Source organism: Poecilia reticulata, chromosome 8 (assembly GCF_904066995.2).
Source record: "Poecilia reticulata chromosome 8, P_reticulata-male-v2, whole genome shotgun sequence".
Lineage (NCBI taxonomy): Eukaryota > Metazoa > Chordata > Actinopteri > Cyprinodontiformes > Poeciliidae > Poecilia > Poecilia reticulata.
This window is the reverse complement of record NC_088837.1, coordinates 777,243-797,335: the sequence shown is the minus strand read 5'-3', so window position 1 is coordinate 797,335 and position 20,093 is coordinate 777,243. Positions and strand designations below refer to the sequence as shown.

Genomic DNA, 20,093 nt, shown 5'->3' with positions numbered 1-20,093 from the left:
GAACAGCAAAAAATATTTTTATTGAATCACAAACGGTAGACAATAAAAAACACACAAGGAACAGTAATGTGTAACATTGTCCATAAAAACTTTAATAGCAAATTAGAATTACTTTGTTAAAATATATTGATTAAATACGTCTTTACTCCACAAACAGTAAGCCATGTTGCAGCACACACTTTGTTCCATAGCAAGCTATTGCATCACCTCTGCTGGACATCTGGGGTTGTGAAGCTAAGTGAGCTCAGTACTTTAGAGAAGAAGTATAATGTCAACACAAATAAGCTCACAAAAACAGCGATCCACAATCACATACAAGTCTGTAGGGACGATATAACCTGTGGAGTGTGAAACAGACTGGAGCGTCTGTTTCACAGTGAAATGCTTCTCTCTCTTTTGAATATCACAATAGAGATTTGAGCATAAAATATTTACCCCCAACCTCAAACTCAGAGACCAAAGTTGAAGCAGCACTTTCCAACCAGCTGTCACATTCTGCAGCCATGTTCAGTATCATATATAACTAGTACCTGACCCGTTTTTGTGTATCACAAACTGAGGGGGGAGATATTTTCTGCCTTGTGATTCAAAAGTGAAGAGAATGAAGAAACTACAATCTGTTAGAAGTTTGTCACAAACAAGATTTTAAGCCATTTGACAGGAATGAGTTTCTGGTTATACAGATACACAAAGCATTTCCAACACTTCAGAATGCAGAACAGCAGAAAGAAGCACTTTATTTTTTAAAGGATAAGGCTGGCAGGATTCTGCACCTCTCATCACAAATTTCTTGAAAAAATAAAAACTAAAAAAATACATATAAAGTATGTCATTAGTTTTTACGTTGTATTGTTTTTTATTACGTGAGGCACTCAGTTTTATTTCTGTTATAAATCTATTTTTATAACATGAAAATGTATTTTCCCATTTACAGATTTAAAAAAAAAATGTTTTCGTTTTGGTCTCTCGTGTTTTTCAGGTAATCAAAAAGACTGAAATGGTAAAATCAGTAAATGGCCTGTACTTGCAGTCATTCAGTCACACACACACACTCACACAATGATGCCAGTGAGCCACGTTGTAGCCACTCGGTCAGAAATAACCTCAGCAAAATCAAAACACACTTAAGAAAAGATTATCTCATTTCTAGTAAAAATGAAGTTATCCAAACCAACTTGATTCTAGTTAAAACAGTAATTGGCTCCCTTGTTAACTCATTCAGACCCCAGTAAAACACAACGAGAGTAAACAAGGAGCACGGGAGAACCTTCCCAGTAGAGGCCAGCCAACCAGAACAGACCTCACAGCCTCTGTTAAGGTCAGAGGTCAGGGTTCAACAATACAGACAAGACAAAATGGCCTCCATGGTAGAGTTCCAAGGAAAACACTGGTGAGTGATGATCTCCAAAATGTCTGTGGACTGAGACAAGGTGGAACATTTCAGTGGATGTTTTCCTGATACATTTGGGCTCAGAGAAACAACATACTGACAGCCAGACATGGCGGTGGTACAATCTGATCTGGTTTGCTTATTTAAGATCTGAACAACTTTCTATAATTAGTAAAATAAGAAAAAACAATAAGAACTTCTGGCAATCATATTGTGACATCAAGAATATGATGTCACACAGAAGCACTCCAGCTTGCAAAAAAAAAAGCAACAAAAAAAAAAGTTTTGGGATGAGCAATTTTTGTGTATGGATGGCAGTGACTGCTGCCAAGAACTAGATAACCAGTTAAGGTCTCACATGGTCAGGCTGGTCTGGATAGGATTCATGCAGCAATAAATAAAACCTTAATTTTAAAACTCCAGTTTGTTTTTACTCAGGTCATCTCCGATACTAAAAAAATGGTTGCCAACGAAAAAGATTGGAGTTGAACTAAAAGAGAAAAATAGCAAAATCTATAAGGAGGTAAATACTTTTTCATGGCACTGAATAGAATTATTTTAGTTTTTACTAAATGTCGAGCATTAGGTTGTTTTGACATGTGTCCAAAAAAGACAAATGATAATTCCTGCTGATGTTCAGAATTGATGATCTCTGCAACACGCTGTTCAAACTGTGGAGCAGAGCAAGACATTATATTTAGCGTAGGTCTTTCTTTTTAAATATTACATTTGTTCTTCTATGATCTGACTCTAAACTTAGGTAGGATAATTTGTTAGCCTTTCATTCTATTCCTCCTTTTATTGAAAATGAATTCCCTTCCACTTCATCAAAGACTAATTATTGAAAAAAAGTTAAGCACCATGTAAAGGACCACAAACCAATAGTCTAATTAGAAAGTCATCTGGTGCAGAGCAGCACAGAGGATGTACTTGATTTAAAATGCAAGGAGCTGGCAGTTCTAGAGGCTCACCAGAGGACAGAGGCAGCCTGACTGGAATGACAGTGCGGCAGGAAGCTGCCAGAATGTCTGACAGTCAGACAGACAGACAGGGTGCCATGTAGTCGGACTAAACAACATCACCAGGAGCATGATGGGGGTCTCATGCTTGGATTGAAAGAGGTCAGGTATTCTAGATTCTGACTACCTGGAATGCTAGGCTAACCTCATTGTTAGCCTAGCCTTTCACACACACTCTGGTTTCAACAATGTGTGTAGTTGGCCCCATACGTTAGGCAGTAGCTTGATACAGTCACCCAGCCTGAAACATGGCGAAAATGGACGATTGAATCCAATCCAATCCGTGTCTGGTGACCTTACTCTCTGATGACATCAGTCATGGCCTCTAGTGCCTGGTCTGAATGGTTGAAAATCAGATCATTTACACCCCCACTGTTCTGTAATTGTATCAAATTCCATCCAAATTAAACTGCTCCATATTGCTGCTTAAAGCTGCAGTATGTACCTGACAGAAATATGTTTTTTACATATTTGTTAAGTGTCAATATGTTGAAGCAGCTTAATATGAGACAGATAATCTGTGAAAAGATTAATCTCCCCCACCCCCTGAGCTACTCTTGTCATCTGAAGAAATGCACTCAATGCAATCCACCAATCAGAGCCAGAGGAGGGGCTTAGTGCTGTCAATCAACCTTATGAATGCACTGCTAAATGTGCTAATAGTGGAGAAACAACTTACCGATCTTGGAAAAACGTTTATCTGCTAGTGGCCATGCTAACTAGCCTTAGCTTTCAGGGCAGGCTACGTTGTGGGGAACCAGCTGTGATTGACAGCACTCAGACCCTCCTCCTGACTCTGATTGGTCATTTCTGACAAAGCCTGTTCATAGGGGGAAGACAGAGGAGCTTGACATTTTTCGCACATTATCTGTCTCATCCCATACTGTCACCACATAACAGTTTTATAAAATATGTTTGCTTTTTTTTACATATTTGTTAAAAGCTACATATTGCAACTTTACAGCTTTTCTTTTTAGGGGAGTTTACATTCATCTGTACTAATCATTTGTTATGTCATTTGCTAAAGCATAGAATGCAGAATTTTGACAAAATTATCCCTTAATTTCATTTGCTGGTGGCGACATCCATAAAAAATAAACATTTGTTATAAACTATATACACACGGCAACACTGCGGCTCAGTTTTCCCATTCGGCAAACTTTAAAACATTGAGTTGAAAGACGAAGCCAACACAGCTATCCTTGCCAACAATCATTTGGATGGTAGCAGAGTCACAGCTACTTCAGTGACAGACATAAACACATTGCTCACTCAAACATTGAATTATGGCCAAAGCTTAGGGTTGGGTATGCTGCTAACTACTACGTTTCACCTGCACCCTCCGTCTCTACCTAAAGACAGGTTTCAGGACAAGCAGCCTTGTCACCATTAGTCTGCGGCTCCTTTAAGAACCTCTCCACCTCCTGTGAGTCCACTGCTACACTCTTTGGTCGGACATCGTTGTCGTTATTCTTGTTCTCATCGATCACCTTCTTCTGCATCTTCTTCTCTGTCGTTTGCTGCCCCTCTGCCCTGCTTGTATGCTGGTTGGTCTTATCATCTGCCAGTGTGACCGTCTCACTCAGATAGACTGCCGGTTCACGGGGTTTCCTCTTGATAAATAAGAAGTTGCAAGTAGCCAGAACCACTCCTGAGAGCAATACCTCACTTCCTGCCAGCAGGAAGATGTACATGTAACTCTTGGTAGCGTCCAGAAGTCGCCCTGTGACAAAAAGAAAGACAAGAAAAACAATGACAAGAAGAAATGTGGAGGTGCACTCCACATTTCTTGGGTTTACCAAAAAAAATACAAAGTTTTATTTTGTTCATTTACAGTTCAAAATGATGGTAAATGGACTGAACTTAAATAGCGCTTTATCCAATCATTTTGATCACTCAAAGCGCTTTACACTAGAGTCACATTCACCCATTCACCTTCACAAATGCTCACACATTCCACATTCATAAACCGAAACGCAGATTGGTAGGTAATTTGGGGTTAAGTACCTTGCCTAGGGCACATTGACATGAGGAAGCTGGAATCGAACCTACAACCTTCCGATCGCAAGACGACTACTCTACCCACACAGCGACAGTCGCCCCATGTCACATGTTAACAAACATAAGTTGAATGAAAAGCAGTTTGAACATCTTAAACTACCCCTTCTCTTCAAAGCCACTTTACTACACCATGACCCAGGGTTGCTCACAGGTCACCCTTCACCCTTTACCTGCACAATATTTTTCTTTCAACAGTTTGAGTTGCTCTGCAATCTGTTTCCAAATCAGCAAACTCGGCAAACTCTGAGGTGTTGGTCATCTCCGTTCTCCCTTTAGTTCCTCCTTTCCCTAAAGTTTCACAGATTACCTCCAACACAACATCAGTGATCTTTGATTGCAGTTACACATTTTATGTAATCTTAAGTTCATCATCAAAATCACATCTATAACCTCTTTAGCTTCTGATTTAGCATTCATTTATAATATGATAACCATAACTTATCATAATCATAATTTGAGTTATTATAGGTGTTCTAATGAAAAGAAAACAGGAATCATTCATGACTAATTATTTGAAACCAAAGTTACAGTTGTTCATTCTTACAAGTAAAACAATAATATAAGTATTTTGTTTTGGGTCTCATTCAATTACTCAATGTGTTCAGACTTCATTCTGTAAAATTTCATGCATTGAAATGAGGAATAGTCTCAACTACAACACTCTCTCTGCCCGACTATGATTTCTTATGATTAAATACAGAAATAAATAGAAATAAAGCAAAGCTCGCATGAGACAACACATAAAAATACAACCTCACTGATTTCATTGAAGTTTGATTTTACTGTTGGTTCTTTGTTTGATTCATTTCAAATGTAACTTTATGTATTGTTACTGTTAAGCTAAAATTTCCAGCGTGGGGCTAATGGGATGGTTATCTTGACATGTTATGATCATTATATTTCAAATAAAGATTTCAAAATTTCTCACGTCCTTAAAGATTTGTTCAACTTTAACTCAAAGACGACTGCTGCATGACTACCCCATCCCCCCAGCAACCAGGCTTAGCAAGTTGTTTAGAGGAAACTCTGTTGTAAAAAAAATAAATAAATAAATAAACTTTGTTTGCTTGGACAAATATTAGAAATAACTGACTGACCCGCACTTGGTGGTCCCACCAGCACAGCAATAGCTTCCGCCAGGAGGACAAGGCCAATTGCACTGGAGAATTTTTCAGTGCCAACTATTGCCATCAGCACCTCAAACTGCAGCGCGCCCACCATGCCGTAGGAGACCCCAAAGAAGATGCAGAAAATTACCAGAGACACATAGTCGTTGGACTGGAAGAAATGTAAAAAAAAAAAAAAAGATCAGCTTACAGATCCTAAATTCTCTACATCAGTGAGCAGAAACTGTTCATTAGTAGTTCATGACCAACAAGTCTTCACCCACCTGTGAGCCAACCAAGTCGGCAGTTCCATTAAAGAGCATTGCAAAGCTGAACAAGTAGACACACCGAGGCCGCACCCATTTCAGTCCGGCAATCACACCGCAGGTTGGTCGAGCAAAAATATCGATGAAACCCAGGATGGTGAGCAGCAGCGCTGACTTGGTGTCCTCGTTCCCCAGCTCCTTGGCGTAACTCACAACAAACACAGGTGGCACAAACAAGCCCAGCACCATGATGGATGCTGCTACTGTGTAGATGACAAACCCCCTGTCTTTGAATACAGAGAAGTCCAGCAGCTTCTTTTTCTTCTTCTTGTCCCCCAGGTCGTGTTGCTGTTCCACAGGCTTGGGATTCTGTAAGGGTTTCATGAGGGCTCCACACACACAGCAGTTCAGCAGAAGCCCACCAAGAATGAGGAAGCCTCCCCTCCATCCGTAATAGTTCTGAAGAAACTGACCCAGAGGCGAGAGGCCGCAGAGGAACACGGGGCTCCCAGCAGCAGAAAGCCCATTGGCCAGAGGACGCTTCAGGTTGAAGTACCGATTGAGCATGATGAGAGATGGCTGGAAGTTCAGAGCCAATCCCAGACCTTCAGCAAAGACAAGGACAAGAAATGTTTATGTAAAAAGGCTGAAATTTAAAGCTGCATTATACACCTTTTCCAAAGTCTGCTTTTTACATATTTGTTAAATCTGTCATGAGACAGGTAATCTGAAAAAAGTTGTTTCCAGCTTTAAGATGAAACACTAGAAAATTATATATTTCTATTAAAACAAGACTTTGTAGAATCCATCTCATTCCTTTGCTCATATGCGTTACTGGCCTATATCTAGTCCAGTGTTTCTCAACTCTGGTCCTCACCACCCCCCTGACCTGCATGTTTTAGGTATTTCCCTTCTGCCACACACCTGAATTGTATCTCTGGGTGATAACAAGCTTCTGCAGTACTTGATGGTCATGCAATTATTTTAATCAGCTGTTCTGGAATATAAGCAAATCTAAAACATGCAGAGCAGAGCAGGGGGGCAGTGAGGATAAAGGTTGAAAAACACTGATCTAGACAGTCAGTTGCATAAAGAAAAATAAAGGATTCAAAGGTTTTGTGCTTTAGTGCAAATTTAGTGAGATTTAATTTAAAAGTCTTAATAAAATTACATTCAGTAACTGTCAATTAGTCATTTGAAAGACAATTCAAGATAAACGCCAAGGATGGATTTTCAACTTCACTGAAAATGTGAATAAGAAAAAAAACCTAAACAGTGAAACCTGTGATGACTCCAGTAGAGAGGTAGATGTGGATGATGCTGGTGGAGAAGGAGGCCAAGATCATTCCCAGAGAGGCGAAGAGGCCTCCCACCATCATCACAGGGCGGCAGCCAAAGCGGTTGACCATCACGCTGCACAGAGGACCTGCACAGACCAGAGCACAGACACTCTCTGGACACTCTAATGCTATCAGCTGCTGCATTTAGGTACCATTCAGTATTTTGTTTTAAATATTTCACTCAATTTAAATAACGTTGCATTAATCTTGCAAAAAAAATAAATTGTCATAGTAAAAAGTACTTTATAGCTATGTTAGTCTTTTATTCAATTTGGAGAAAAAAAAACTTTGGACTTAACTAAGAATAATAGAGATGTGATCCATCTCCATTTGATCCATGTTGAACAATTCACCAAATTCCACCAGCTTTAGAGACAGAGATGTAGGGTTTCTGAACATTTTATTTCAAACTTCTATGAATGACAAGGAAATATATGTATTTCATCTAGATGTCTGACCATGACACCTTTGCACACAACTGAAATAGCTGTAAGTAGGTTAGTTTGCTGTCAATTTATTAGGCTTTCTTTCCCACCATCACATGTGCAGCATTAGCTTGAAATGTCAGTGGTACATTCAGAAGCTCGGCTCTAACCCTAGATTTATGGTCAATTGTTGCCAGGGTAACAACACAAGCAGTTTGGCTATCTGCTACAAGACAGCCAGTATGTATGAATCAAAGTTGCATGGATAGTGGTTCCCAAAAATATGAGAACCACTGTGTGGTGTGTAACACTGAGCTGGGTTTCTGAATGATCTCCAGAATTTACACTTCATGTAAAATTCTTCAAATTACTGAAACACAGTTTACCACGACTGTTACAGGACAGACATTTTAGATAAAAACAGATAAACTTCAACAACTCACCAAATTTCACTAAGATTTACACATAGAATTTCACAAGAAATGTCACTCTAAAGCACTTTACCAGACCAGCAGGTCTAACAGCTGTGAACAAAAACTGATAGTGATGATGTGTAGGGTCTGAAAAGCGTATTGTGTGCACATGAGCAAAACATCAGTTATTACAGTTACTGGTGTTCCCCATCCAGTTTCAATGTCATACAGCAGCATACCTCTGCTACTGGAAGGAACGCTGCATCTCCCCAAACTACACTCTGCTCTCATCAACCCCCTGGTGCCTGCTCTCTGCTGTCAGCATGCAGATTTAATGACAAATGTTTAACTATGATCAAATATTACAGTTTTGAGTTGAAAATGGACCAAAATGCAGACAGGAGCTCAGGATGAACACTGAGTGCATTCTTAAAGAAAATAAGAAAACTTACAAAGCTCATAGCAGCTAGCATAACAGCAACAACAACGGGACACAACGAAGGAACCAGCAGAGAACAATACGGACCAGAAAGCTATAATATATTCAGAGACGAGAGGATAGGGGCTGGTGGGACTAATCAGAGGTAAGTAGATGCAGCTGGGGGAAGAGAGCAGGCAGAGAAAATTAGGAGATGTGAAACAGCTGGGAAAAGAAGGCTAAGGAAGATGGACAAGGGTCAGACAAAGGGACACCATGCATAAAAGAACTGAACATAGAAGAATGGAATAATGATCTAAGGAACCTCAAATAATAATAAAAACATTTTTGCCTCTGCAGGCCTGAATTTCATTAATAACCTGGCCTTAGTACATAAATGTCATCATCTGACATTAACCATTCTGATGAGCTGATTTATCTGTCTGATTAAAACAAACTGTCATTTGAAAAATCAACATGAGATAAGCTGGATGTGATTGGAGTAAGGCAAGTCCCACCTTCCACTGACTGGGTTTGCATACAACTAATTCTAACTGATGACAGTTGGAATGAAGAAATGAACAAACTCCGCTTGGGAGTTTGTTAATTCTCCCAAGCGGAGAATTGGGAGAATTCCAATTCTCCCAATTCTCCTGTCTACCAGTCAGACAGAAGCATATAGGAAATATGCTTCTTATATATGAAATAAATGAGAGGTTGTAAAGGAAAGGGTTCCAGAGATCAGAGGAGAAAAAAGAGTTAAGTAAAACTAGATATTATTTTGTTTAATGTAGTATCATGTAAATTGAATTAGTACACCAATATTGCCTTCCATCTGTGTATTATGCAAACAAACAGCAGCCTACCTGTGCCATAAAGCATCGCCAGCAGGATGGAAGAGATCCAGGCGGTGTCGCTGTATCCAATTCCAAACTCCCGGATCAGCTCTTTGAAAAACACACTGACTGCTTTAGGGAATGCATAGGAGAAGCCTGTGATGACAAAACATCCAGCCAACACTGCCCAGCCCCATCCTCCATCTGGGGCCTTCACACTTGGTGCTTCATCATCCACAACAGCACCTCCCATGGTGCTTTATGGCTGTTCCTTAATGGAGGCAGAGAGATGCTGGAACAAACATAAAATATTAGGTAATGAAATTCCATCTACATTTTAAATTCAGATCGGCAGCAGGTTGCACACTCTCAGATTGAATTTCTTTCCTTAGTGTGGATCCACATAACTCCTAATATTGCTTTTTCATCCTGGCGTAAATAAATCAGTTCTTAATTATACTGTATTGAGTAAATATAAAGAACAGTCCTGCAACAGTGACTCACAGTTTTTAACGAAGGATTTTCCTCACAAATCTTCACAATTGCACGTGATGCATATCCAGCAATCATGGAATGAAGAAATGTAGACCCGATCCGCGGCCAGAAAAATCTACAATAAAAATCAGACAGATCATGTAATTTTCTCAGTATTTAATAAAAAATAAAGAAAGAAAGAAATCTAGAATTTCAGACATTATTTTCCACCCATTAAACACTAGTACATTGTCTGTTTAGTAAATACAGACATTAAAAATTATAAAGAAAAAACTTGTCATTTTAAATCTTATATAGCATTTAATCAAGTCCAGAGGAACAAAAAGTGCTTCACACTACATTCAGCCACACAGTAGGAAACCACTGGATTGTAGCTGGACTCCAGGGCAGATTGCCATGAGGTGAGGCTGCCATGTACCAGCACCACTGGGCCCTGTGACCACCACCAGCAGGCAGGGTGGGCGATGTGTCTTGCCCAAGAACACAACAACAGAGCAGGAATCAAACCAACAACACCCAGACTGAGGGACAAACTTGTACCACAAATAGCCACCATCGTGCCCAACAGGCTACATACCAGATTACTCTTTGCCAGCCACATGGAGAGGATATCAATGCCACAACAGTGTTTGACTGACTATATAAACTTGTGACTGGACAACACCATCCCCACCAGAACAATGAGATGTCTCCCTAATAACAAACCAGTGGTCTGAAGGAACTATTGAACCTAATAAAAGAGCCTTCAGAGAGCACTACATGAAATTATAGACAAGCATACAGAAGCAGCTCAAAGTCCAGATTATAGAAAGCAAGGAGAAGTACAGGAAGAAGCTCGAGACAAAACTACAAAGAAACGATGTCATAGATGTGTTCTCAGAGATGAAGAAGATCACAAGCTTCAAGCAAAAAAAGGATTAGACAGAGCAAGAGAGCTCATCATTCTCCACTCCTGTACCCAGCCAAACAGACCTCCCACCCTACTTTGACCCACAGCTTGCCAGTCACACCTTAGAAGTTTCATCTTCCACCTCGGTCATTGACTCTTCTGCTTTTACAAGTTTCTCCAATCAAATAAGGAGATGCTAATGCTCCCATTCTGTCTCTTGCCAATCTGTTTGTCTCTAAAAATTTTGTGAAGAGGCTGCTGGAAATACTGAACCGAAGAAGTGTTCCAGGTCCAAATGGTGTCCGCTTCACAGTCCTGAAGGGTTGTGCAGAGCAGCTCTATGGGACTCTGCAGAACCTTGACCCAAGAGAAGGTTCTAGTACATCTTGCCTTGTTCCAGTACCAAAGAAAACCCACCCATCAGTCATCAATGACTGTGGGATGTCACCTGTTGCCGTGACATCCCACAGTGAACAGTGGATAAGATGCCAGAGTGTTGGTGGTTGTACCTCTAGAATGTTGTCAAATCTAAAAGCCATTTTCAATATTTTATATAAGATGCCTGTTAAGTTGTTGCTTAGGTCTTACCCTTGGAGAAGCTGATCATTCAGGCTTGTGTCTTTGTATTATGCAGAGCAATTGAACACAATACGTAGTTTAGTGGGCTTTTTGGGGTGAAAAATCCCATGGTGAGGAATATAACATTGTTTTCATTGTTTTCTTTCATTTTGTACTTTGGTTAATGTCCTTCATGTAAGTTACGTAGTCTCTTTCAATTTTCATCTTTGTTGAACTTTCTTTTTAAGTCTTCAAGTCTAATTTCAGCAGCCTTTCTGTTCTCAGGTATGTGTGGCCTGTTTGAATAGTAGAGGCATCTCAAAGTGTTCTTGTTCATTTTTCCTTATTCTTTCCTTGAGGATATCCAAAAAGATGAGACCATTTTATCATTTCCTTTTGTCCTTAAATTCTGACTTTAGCACATTAATGACATTCAATGAAGTCACAGAGGATAATTCCTTTATTGTGACTCTGACAAACTTGACTCTGTTAGATTTAAGTGATGGTGTGGAGCCTCCAGCAATATTCCACCATAGGCCTGGGTATATTCCATATGGCTCATAGTCTTCTCCTAGTACAACTTTTGGAGCTAAAGCTCTGAATTGAATCTGATAAGGAGTCCTACATTGCAGCTGAGGAGAAGTGGCATCTCATCAGTGATTTCTATCAAATGGAGCCATGGACCTTACCAAGCTCCGCCCAGAAACGCCCCTCGAAAGTCCCAAGTGGCTGCATGTCTCACAAACAAAGCCTCGCGGAGCTTAGTTTTTATGTGTAAACATGGCGTCTTTCATTTCGACTGACTCTCTGCAGAGTATTTCTGAGTTGATTAGTTTAGCATTTCTGTCAGATTTTCAAAAAATATCAGCCACGACAATGGACAGGGGAACCAACAAGTTCATGTCATCTTTTTTGGATGACATCAAGGTGTTTGAGCCGTGATGCCTCCAACATTGTGCTCGTCACAGCGAAATGCTACCGGTCTATGAGGAAAACAGCAGATCCTCACACCCTCAGCATAAATATAGCTGTGGACAAGATCACTGATGCCTATTGTTCTTGCAAGGCTGGGTAAGTCGGGCATTCATGGTTTTGAGGGTTACTTTTGAAACCAGTGATTTCTGTTGGCAAATGTTCGAATGTGCCTGATACACGGTACTCTGAGCTAGCGTGGCTAACACAATTACAGTTTAGTAAAAAGCCTTTTCAGGTTAAATAAAATCTTTAATGTATGTCAGATACGGTACACATTGCATATTGATCTGTTCAGCTAACGTAAGGCTGTAACAGACAGGCTTCAAGGTGTAGAAGTTGTATCGGTACTGCCATTATGCTGTACTTGGCTAAAAGGTTTTCATAATGGATGTGTTTATTATTGACTTTCTTTTTGTCATTCACTAAACACAAAGAAAGCAAAGCAATAATACTTACACCAGCAGACACTCCTTTGTCCTTATCGATCCTATGACAGTTGAGTTGCAAATGCGGGTCGTGCACAAGCTTGTGACAAGCTTTGATCCAAGCAAGGCATTCCGTTTCAGATTTTGGAAATCTGAATTTTAGTTCCACAAATACGATCAGGATACCTGACATCGCCTGTGCAGATACCCCACTGACAGTGGAGAACCATTCTTTTTCGAGTCCTGACGCAAAAACTTTCTGCCGGTCTGCTAGTCCACAATGTACATTAGCTTGTGTTTATTACTGTAGCTTGTTTGTGAGACGGTCAAGCACGTGGTAGCTGCGCTGTGACGTGAAATGGGCATTAACCAATGAAACGCGGCCCTTGTGGTAAGGTCCATTGTTTTGCTGCGTCACTGGTGGGTACCGTATTTTCCGCACTAGAAGGCGCATAGAATAGATGCTACAGTTTGGGTTGCCAATTTGTTCCGTACTCTATTATTACACATCCACATTTGTAAAGAAGTAGTCCTCCCCCCCCAAATACTTTATATAATAGGCTGCCCCAGTCATTGTCTCACTCATGGTGTTGGTGTTGCGATATTGTGCCCAACTGCTTTCTGGGTAACACAGACCAACCGACACGCTGCCGCCGCAGTCTCTGTCTCTCTTTCCCCTCCCCTCCACCCCCCTGGCTTTAAACGTATTATCAAACTTTATTAACAAACCAGCGTTCTGACAACTATCCCAGCATGCACCGCGCGCTTCTTCTATGGGCAAAAATAAAGTCGGCGGCTGCTTACCGTAGTTGCTAGACCTGTTGTGGCTCAATATTCGTCCATATATAAGGCGCACCGGATTATAAGGCGCACTGTCGGCTTTTGAGGAAATTGAAGGTTTTTAGGTGCGCCTTATAGTGCGGAAAATACGGTATATTGTCATAATGAACTGATATGGAGTCTTTACTGCATGAAGAGGGAAAGTTAATGAAAATGTCTGTGTCATAACCACTTTTAGCTTGGAGTGACTGCTTGTTGCTGGTTGTTTACTCCTTCAGACAAATGTGCTATTTCTTTGTGTATATAGTGCTCTTTAAATAAGTTCTGACTTTTAGATACCATACAAAAACAATCAATGAAATGTTACTTGACAGACCCACCTTCGTAATGTTGAGAGCTGTAGCTGCTGTGGTTTCATCTGAAGTGTTTGAAACTGTGTTGATAAGGCCAAGAAACCTTTCCTTTGCAATGTCATCATGTAGACAAGTTGGATGCTTTCCTTTACAAATGTCACATGAGTGGCCACGGCAACAATCCTTGATGTTATGTCCCACTTTAAAGTATCCATAAGATGCTTTATTATCCTTAACATATGTGTGCTTCTTTTCCAAGGGCAAAATATTTGCCCGGGCCTGTGACATACATTTTCAGCAGGTGAAGCTCATCACCAGATGATATGCCTTTGCAGTTCACAAGTGAGGTGAAAAAGGCCAGCCATTCCATTAGACCTGAAAGTTTGAATAATTTTCATTAGGATTGGTGGTATTAGACATTTCTTTGGGGTATCAATGTAAGGAGTAAGCTACTAGGGGGTGTTTATTCATAAACAGCAAGGCGGTCAACAGCATGTTATTCTGTTGAATCTCCGGATTGTCCATATTTATGTACATTTTTTCACCATGTATCTTGAATTTTGCACGAGCTTCTTGCATTTCCTTTTCTGCCCCTTAACGCTGACATTCTGATTTTTGTACATTAATTCCCTTCTGTGTTGCTCCTTCATTTCTCTCATTTTTTCCTTGTGTTTGATCTCCTTCTGGATAAACTCAAAAACTGATTCCTTTGCAGCTAACTCTACAGATGCATCAGTCCTTTTGGCTACAATACTTGAAATGTCAGACTGCATACTAACACTTGACAGAGGCAGTACCATACAGCGCAAGCAAACTCATGTGAAAATAGCTGATAAAGACGCTGCTTTTTTCCATCTACATCAAAATCTTCTGTTGCTGTTATACGTTCACATAGTATTTTCATAAAGTTTTCTGCATCTTAGGTCAGGAGATGGAGTACTATGCTCCCTTGTTTCACTGTACAATTTCATTGTTGTTAATCCATTTTCAATATTGTCTGCCACTGCACATAACTCTTGCTCTGACAAATCAGACTTGAAGCTTTCTCTTGATGCTCTGAGTCTGATTAGCCCTTTCCATTGTTAGGACAAAAGGACAATTAGCCCTTTTCTTCGTTTTAATTATTTTTCTTTATGGTAGACTATAACTTTCTCTGCTAACACAGGAGGGCGCTCAGAGCACCGGGGCAACGATCATATAGATGGAGAACACATTTTAAGTTCAGACAACATTTTCTCTTTGCACTCGGTGTTGTTCTTTAATTCTTGTACCTCTTTGATGCATTAAAGTTCTAATTTAATTGGTTTCTGTTTGTAGCTCATTGATAAAGCCATCCATTTTTGTAACTCAATGTGATCTTAACCGTTAGCTTCTAAGACATCAACCGTTAGCGCGTTAGCTGCAGACGCTTTAGAGCTAAAACATGTAATATGTGTGCAATTGATTATTTTATATTCTTATTCAAGTGCTATTTTAAGTTTATCACAAAAAAACAATATATTAACAGAACAAAATACACGTGTATAGTAATACTTTTTACAATCAACAAACCTTCTGACTCTTCAGAGTGGCTGCCAATATAAAACAAAGGGGGGAAAATAACTGCTGGGATAAACAAGCTGACTGCTATGCAACAGCGTTAGACAGGAAGTGTAAGCTCAAAAAATAAAATCATACAGCTCAACCCGGAAGTCCTCCAAGTAGGCTTCATAGAACGTTAAATGAAAGTATCTCATAACTTTGAATAGAACTTAACTATAACATAATTGAACAAATAAAAAGGGAGGGGTAGGTAGGTAGGTAGGTAGGTAGGTAGGTAGGATTGGAGGGAGGTCATTGTTTTTCCCTTTACATTAAGAGGGTAATGCTGCTGTAAACCAGGGAGCCCTGGGTTACCATGCCCCTCCTGTTGCTACCCCAACCTTTACATGGAGTCAGTAATGTAATGAATGAAATGTAGTGTTCCCATCCTTACTACATCAGTATACAGCATTCACCGTCTATGGGGTGAAACGATGAAAGAATGGGTTTGTAACTGTCTAGGTTTGACACTTGACCTTAAAGCCACTAATTGTCTTTTACTGCTGTTTTCCAGTCTTTAAAAGCTGAAAGCCTTACTAGTAACAAATATTACACAACAGCAAAGAAAATATTTCCAATTACTCTTGAATAATTAACATAACACTTATGCTTATGGAGGAAAAGACTAAAATATGCAGAAAGCATTTCATTTGAAGACTCATCTCTAAGACGTCCTCTCTTGACCTCCACAAACAAGCAGCACCAGAAGATCAACAAGTAAAATTTACAGTTCTGCCTCATCCTATTACGCTTTGTAATGGGCAACTTCATCCTTCACATCCCCCTCACCCCACCTGTTATTTATATGCTCCCTCAAGCTCTGCAGCGCTGCAACACAGCCACCTAGCCTTACAGAATCCTAACGCTACTACGTATTGAATAGTTGTTCTTTAATTCCCAAAGGATTCTTTTTAATCTTCAAGCCTCTACAAATAAAGACTATAAAGACACTGTTTTGACTGTGATCTTGTTGCCGGAGGCCCCATCACCTGATTTACAACCTGAGGAAACAGATGAAATGAGCTGCGCAGTAGAAATGCCTGATTGGTGAAGCCAAACATCCAGCAGCCAGTGTCTCCGGGTAACACGTTTCTGATGGGAATCTGACGTAACAAGCTAGAAAGACTCTGACCCATGTCTCAAAAACACAGATTCTTCCAAAAGGTCATTATTTATTAATATTTTTTAATGTGGCTGTTGCACAAATGTATTTCCAAGAAAAAAGTTTGTTTTTTTGTTGTTTTTTTTACAGAATTTTGGAACCACACCCTACACTGGGGCCTGATGTAGCACATCAGTCTTGCTAAAACTCTCTTCACATTGGAGGCCTGTGGTTTCCTTATTTCTCACCATGTCCAGACGTCAGTTTGTGACCTTCAGTTCACTTTGCTCATGCAGCGGAATAATGAGCCACACAATACCAGAAGGGCCAACAGCCACAACAACAAGACACCTGATGAATCCACTGGTCAGGTTCATTTATGTTTTCACTAATAAATAGAATTAGCATTTGAAAATGGCATTTTGTAATCACAGATCAAATTTACTCAATATTAACATTTGATGGATGGATGGATGGATGGATGGATGGATGGATGGATGGATGGATGGATGGATGGATGGATGGATGGAGAGTATTGAATGAAAAGAACTTAGTTGTGAGCTGATGATGCTAAAAGTAAAAAACGAAATAGAATTTGATCTTAACTCAAACAGAATCCTTCATCAATTCGAGCCAGATAAACCTTTGAAGATAAAACCGTTTTGCAATTTAACTCCTATCGATTCATCCCCGGTACATCGACATATTAGCTCTACTAATATTTTACCTCTCTGCATATTTACATCCCTAACTTTAACAGAAATGATAACGGTGAGGACAGAATCTTGACATTTTCAAAATAAAAGCTTCCCAGATGAAACCAACACCTCCTAACTTCAGAGCGTTCTGATCTACCTTCGCTCCTCTCGCCGCAGCAGGCTTACACCTTCATCCTGGAAGCTGCTGCAATCATTTCCTGCAGAATTAGATCGCCTCTAAAAGACCGAGGAAAAAGTCACGCATCCCCGCGACATGATGAATTTCGGAATTAAAAATGCCACATGATAATTACGGTAATAGTCGCATCTCGTCCAGCTGTGACAGTCATTGGACTACCGCTGATGTGAAACAGGAAGATGTGTGTCTGCTGAGCGCCTTACCGGATGATACAGCCGGGAGTCGTCCCTCATCCAGTCTCAGCACCTGCGCGGCGTTCCAACCTGCACGTCTGCCCGCAGAGCGTCAGAGCCGGGCAGACCGAGCTGCTGCTGGGTCCTAATGCCCCCCTTCTCCACACCCACCCCCTCCCCCTACCCCTCAAACTGACTCCACCAAGAGGAAGCGCATCAACTCATACGTGCTATTTATAGGCTTTGTTTTCTGTGGCCTGCGCATCACATTGAATGCACCGAGTTCCCGGACAGTTCGGAGGGATTCTAGCTGCAGACGGACGGCGCCCACACAGCCAGAGCTGATAGACATCTGAGCCGTCAGAGGCTGTGTTGACAAAATGTCCCTGAAGACAAAGCACCACCTGCTAGCAACGAATTATTTAGACCCCTGATAGATTTAGAGTAACAGCAGCACTCTGATTCAAAATAACAAGTATCTGTCCAAAGAAAAAAAAAGAGAGAGAGACTCGAGTAAGAGTACAAAAGTATTTGGTAAAAAGAAGAAAAGAAGAAAGTACTGAGAAATTAAATATAACATCTGACTGACTCTTATATAAATGACATTTACACAAATTCATCCTGGCGTTTATCTTTAGTCGCATTTAATTACTGCAGCAGCATCTTCACAGGTCTGACTAACAAATCAATCCTCCAACTGCAGCTGATCCAGGAACGCTGCTGCTGGTGGTCTGACTAAAACCAGGAAGATGGAGAACATCACCCAGTTCTACAGTCCTTCACTGAAAGAACAGACTTTAGAATACTGTTGCTAATTTAAAAATCACTGAACATTTTAGCACCACAATACATTAAAGATCTGCTGATGTATCAACCTTCCAGATCTCTTCTGGTTCTGGTTCTGCTCGGCATCCAGAAACAGAACCAAACATGGAGAAGTAGCATTCAGCTTCTACGCACCACAAATCTGGAACAAACCTCCAGAAAGCTGCAAAACAGCCAAAACACCAAGTTCCTTTAAATCAAGACTAAAATCTCACCTGTTTAGAGTTGCTTTGAACCATGTTGGCCAAAATATTTGATGTGTATTTATGATTTTGATGATATGATATTTGATAAAATATAATGTTTATTGCTTGTTTCATACTAGGATTCTGTGTTGTGTTTTTATGATGTAAATAACTTTAAAGTGCCTTATTGCTGAAATGTGTTTCACAAATAAACTTCATTTGATTTGTCAATTTTTTAAAGATTTAATAAATAACATTATCACAAAATTAAAGATTCAGGCAGAATAAATACTTTTCTAAAACAGTGACTGGAATAGCCAGAGACTTAATTCAATAAGAGAAGCAATACTTCATAATAGTATAGCTCAAGTAAAAGTGAAAAGTCCCAGAAGTTGCTTTCAAGAATGTTACTCAAGCGTATCTAAGTAAATGTAACTAGTTACTACCCACCTCTGGATTTAGACAGAAATTATTTCCTTCAACCAAATTGTTTGGTTTTGATATGAAATAAGACGGGCATCTCCCAAAAGGTGCAAAAACGTCATCAACTCCTTAGAAATCCATCCCACTGTGGCATTTGTACCTCTGCAGCTGTTGTTGCATGTTGTTTTCTTGTTGCTGCTCCCTGCATTTCTGCGACTGATGTCTTAACATGAAGGAAATAAACCCAGCTTTGAGCTGGAGCTTCAGGGTTGGTTCAGCGGTTGCTGGTGTTCAGTCTGTCTCCCACATCCTTCTACAGGAAACATGAGCAGACTCAGCGCTAAACTACTTTCATACCAGAATAGATCTCTACTTACAGCACAATAAATTCAAACATATGTATTTATTGTTGTGGTGGCGCGACCCAGGTACAAAGGTCTTAGTCCTCTACACGGCCATCACAAGTTTGAGTCGCGGCCTTTTGACCTTTGCTGCGTGTATTTACTCTTTCACATAACCCACTTTCAAATAAAGGTCAGCAGAGACAACAAAAAAACAGCATACCATGAATTATTATTTTCATTGTTGCTGTTTGGCCTATTGCAGTTGTTCTGCTCTTAAACATCTTCCAGGAAGGTCACTACGACCTGTTGTGTAACAGTTCTATCACTGCACCAACAAAGATGGTTAAACAGCGCCACCCAGTGGTTAAATTACCTTACCACTACTCTAAATGACATCGGCAAATTTTTTGCCAAGTGATTTTTGTTCGTTTTTTCTTTCTTTTTTTTTTTTAACACACAATTACTTAATAGCTTAGATAGTAAACAGTTGGGATGTGTCAGCAGACTGCATTCAGTGTTGCTTCTCTACAGCTTCAGTCTTCCACTCTGTTCATTTCTGGCCCAGTTTTCTCTTCTTGGAGCTGGCAGATAATCAGATTGTCTTCTTCTGTCTCCAGCTGTTTTTTTTTTTTTTGGAGAATCTTTGAGCTACTTCCTCATCACATTCTGCACTGGGACCTGGCTCTCCATCCAGTTGGGATACCCACAGATTTCTACCAGATTAGCTGGATTAAAGATGACATGTGATCATTGATAGAACCAAAAGCAACACCACACGTGGACTGCATGAGTTTTGTGTGCTGGTACATAACAG

The 20,093-nt window shown here is 40.2% G+C and overlaps 1 protein-coding gene across 6 annotated transcripts; it reads right to left on the bottom strand.

The window, feature by feature from the left end:
• slc16a3a (solute carrier family 16 member 3a) lies at nt 1-17,682 on the bottom strand. Of its 6 annotated transcripts, XM_008415077.3 has the most exons (8): nt 15,301-15,406; nt 13,777-14,124; nt 9,779-9,884; nt 9,305-9,566; nt 7,125-7,268; nt 5,861-6,447; nt 5,568-5,748; nt 1-4,132 (listed from the first exon to the last, which is right to left on the bottom strand). In XM_008415077.3, the coding sequence occupies exons 4-8, from the start codon at nt 9,525-9,527 to the stop codon at nt 3,762-3,764; spliced, it is 1,506 nt and encodes a 501-aa protein (XP_008413299.1). In that variant the 5' UTR covers nt 9,528-9,566; nt 9,779-9,884; nt 13,777-14,124; nt 15,301-15,406; the 3' UTR covers nt 1-3,761. The 6 variants fall into 6 exon arrangements, with proteins under 6 accessions (XP_008413299.1, XP_008413300.1, XP_008413302.1 ...); XM_008415078.3 differs by lacking the exons at nt 13,777-14,124; nt 15,301-15,406 and adding an exon at nt 17,533-17,682; XM_008415080.3 differs by lacking the exons at nt 13,777-14,124; nt 15,301-15,406 and adding an exon at nt 17,445-17,511.
• Nucleotides 17,683-20,093: the final 2,411 nt, after the last annotated feature.

What these genes read in the sequence shown, in the direction of transcription:
- slc16a3a (XM_008415078.3), bottom strand. Translation starts at nt 9,527, where the DNA reads ATGGGAGGTGCTGTTGTGGATGATGAAGCACCAAGTGTGAAGGCCCCA. An exon ending in GGCGATGCTTTATGGCACAG is followed by an intron (nt 7,269 to 9,304) that starts GTAGGCTGCTGT and finishes TGGTCTGTGCAG; the next exon opens with GTCCTCTGTGCAGCGTGATG. An exon ending in GGTGGGACCACCAAGTGCGG is followed by an intron (nt 4,133 to 5,567) that starts GTCAGTCAGTTA and finishes TTTTTGTCACAG; the next exon opens with GGCGACTTCTGGACGCTACC.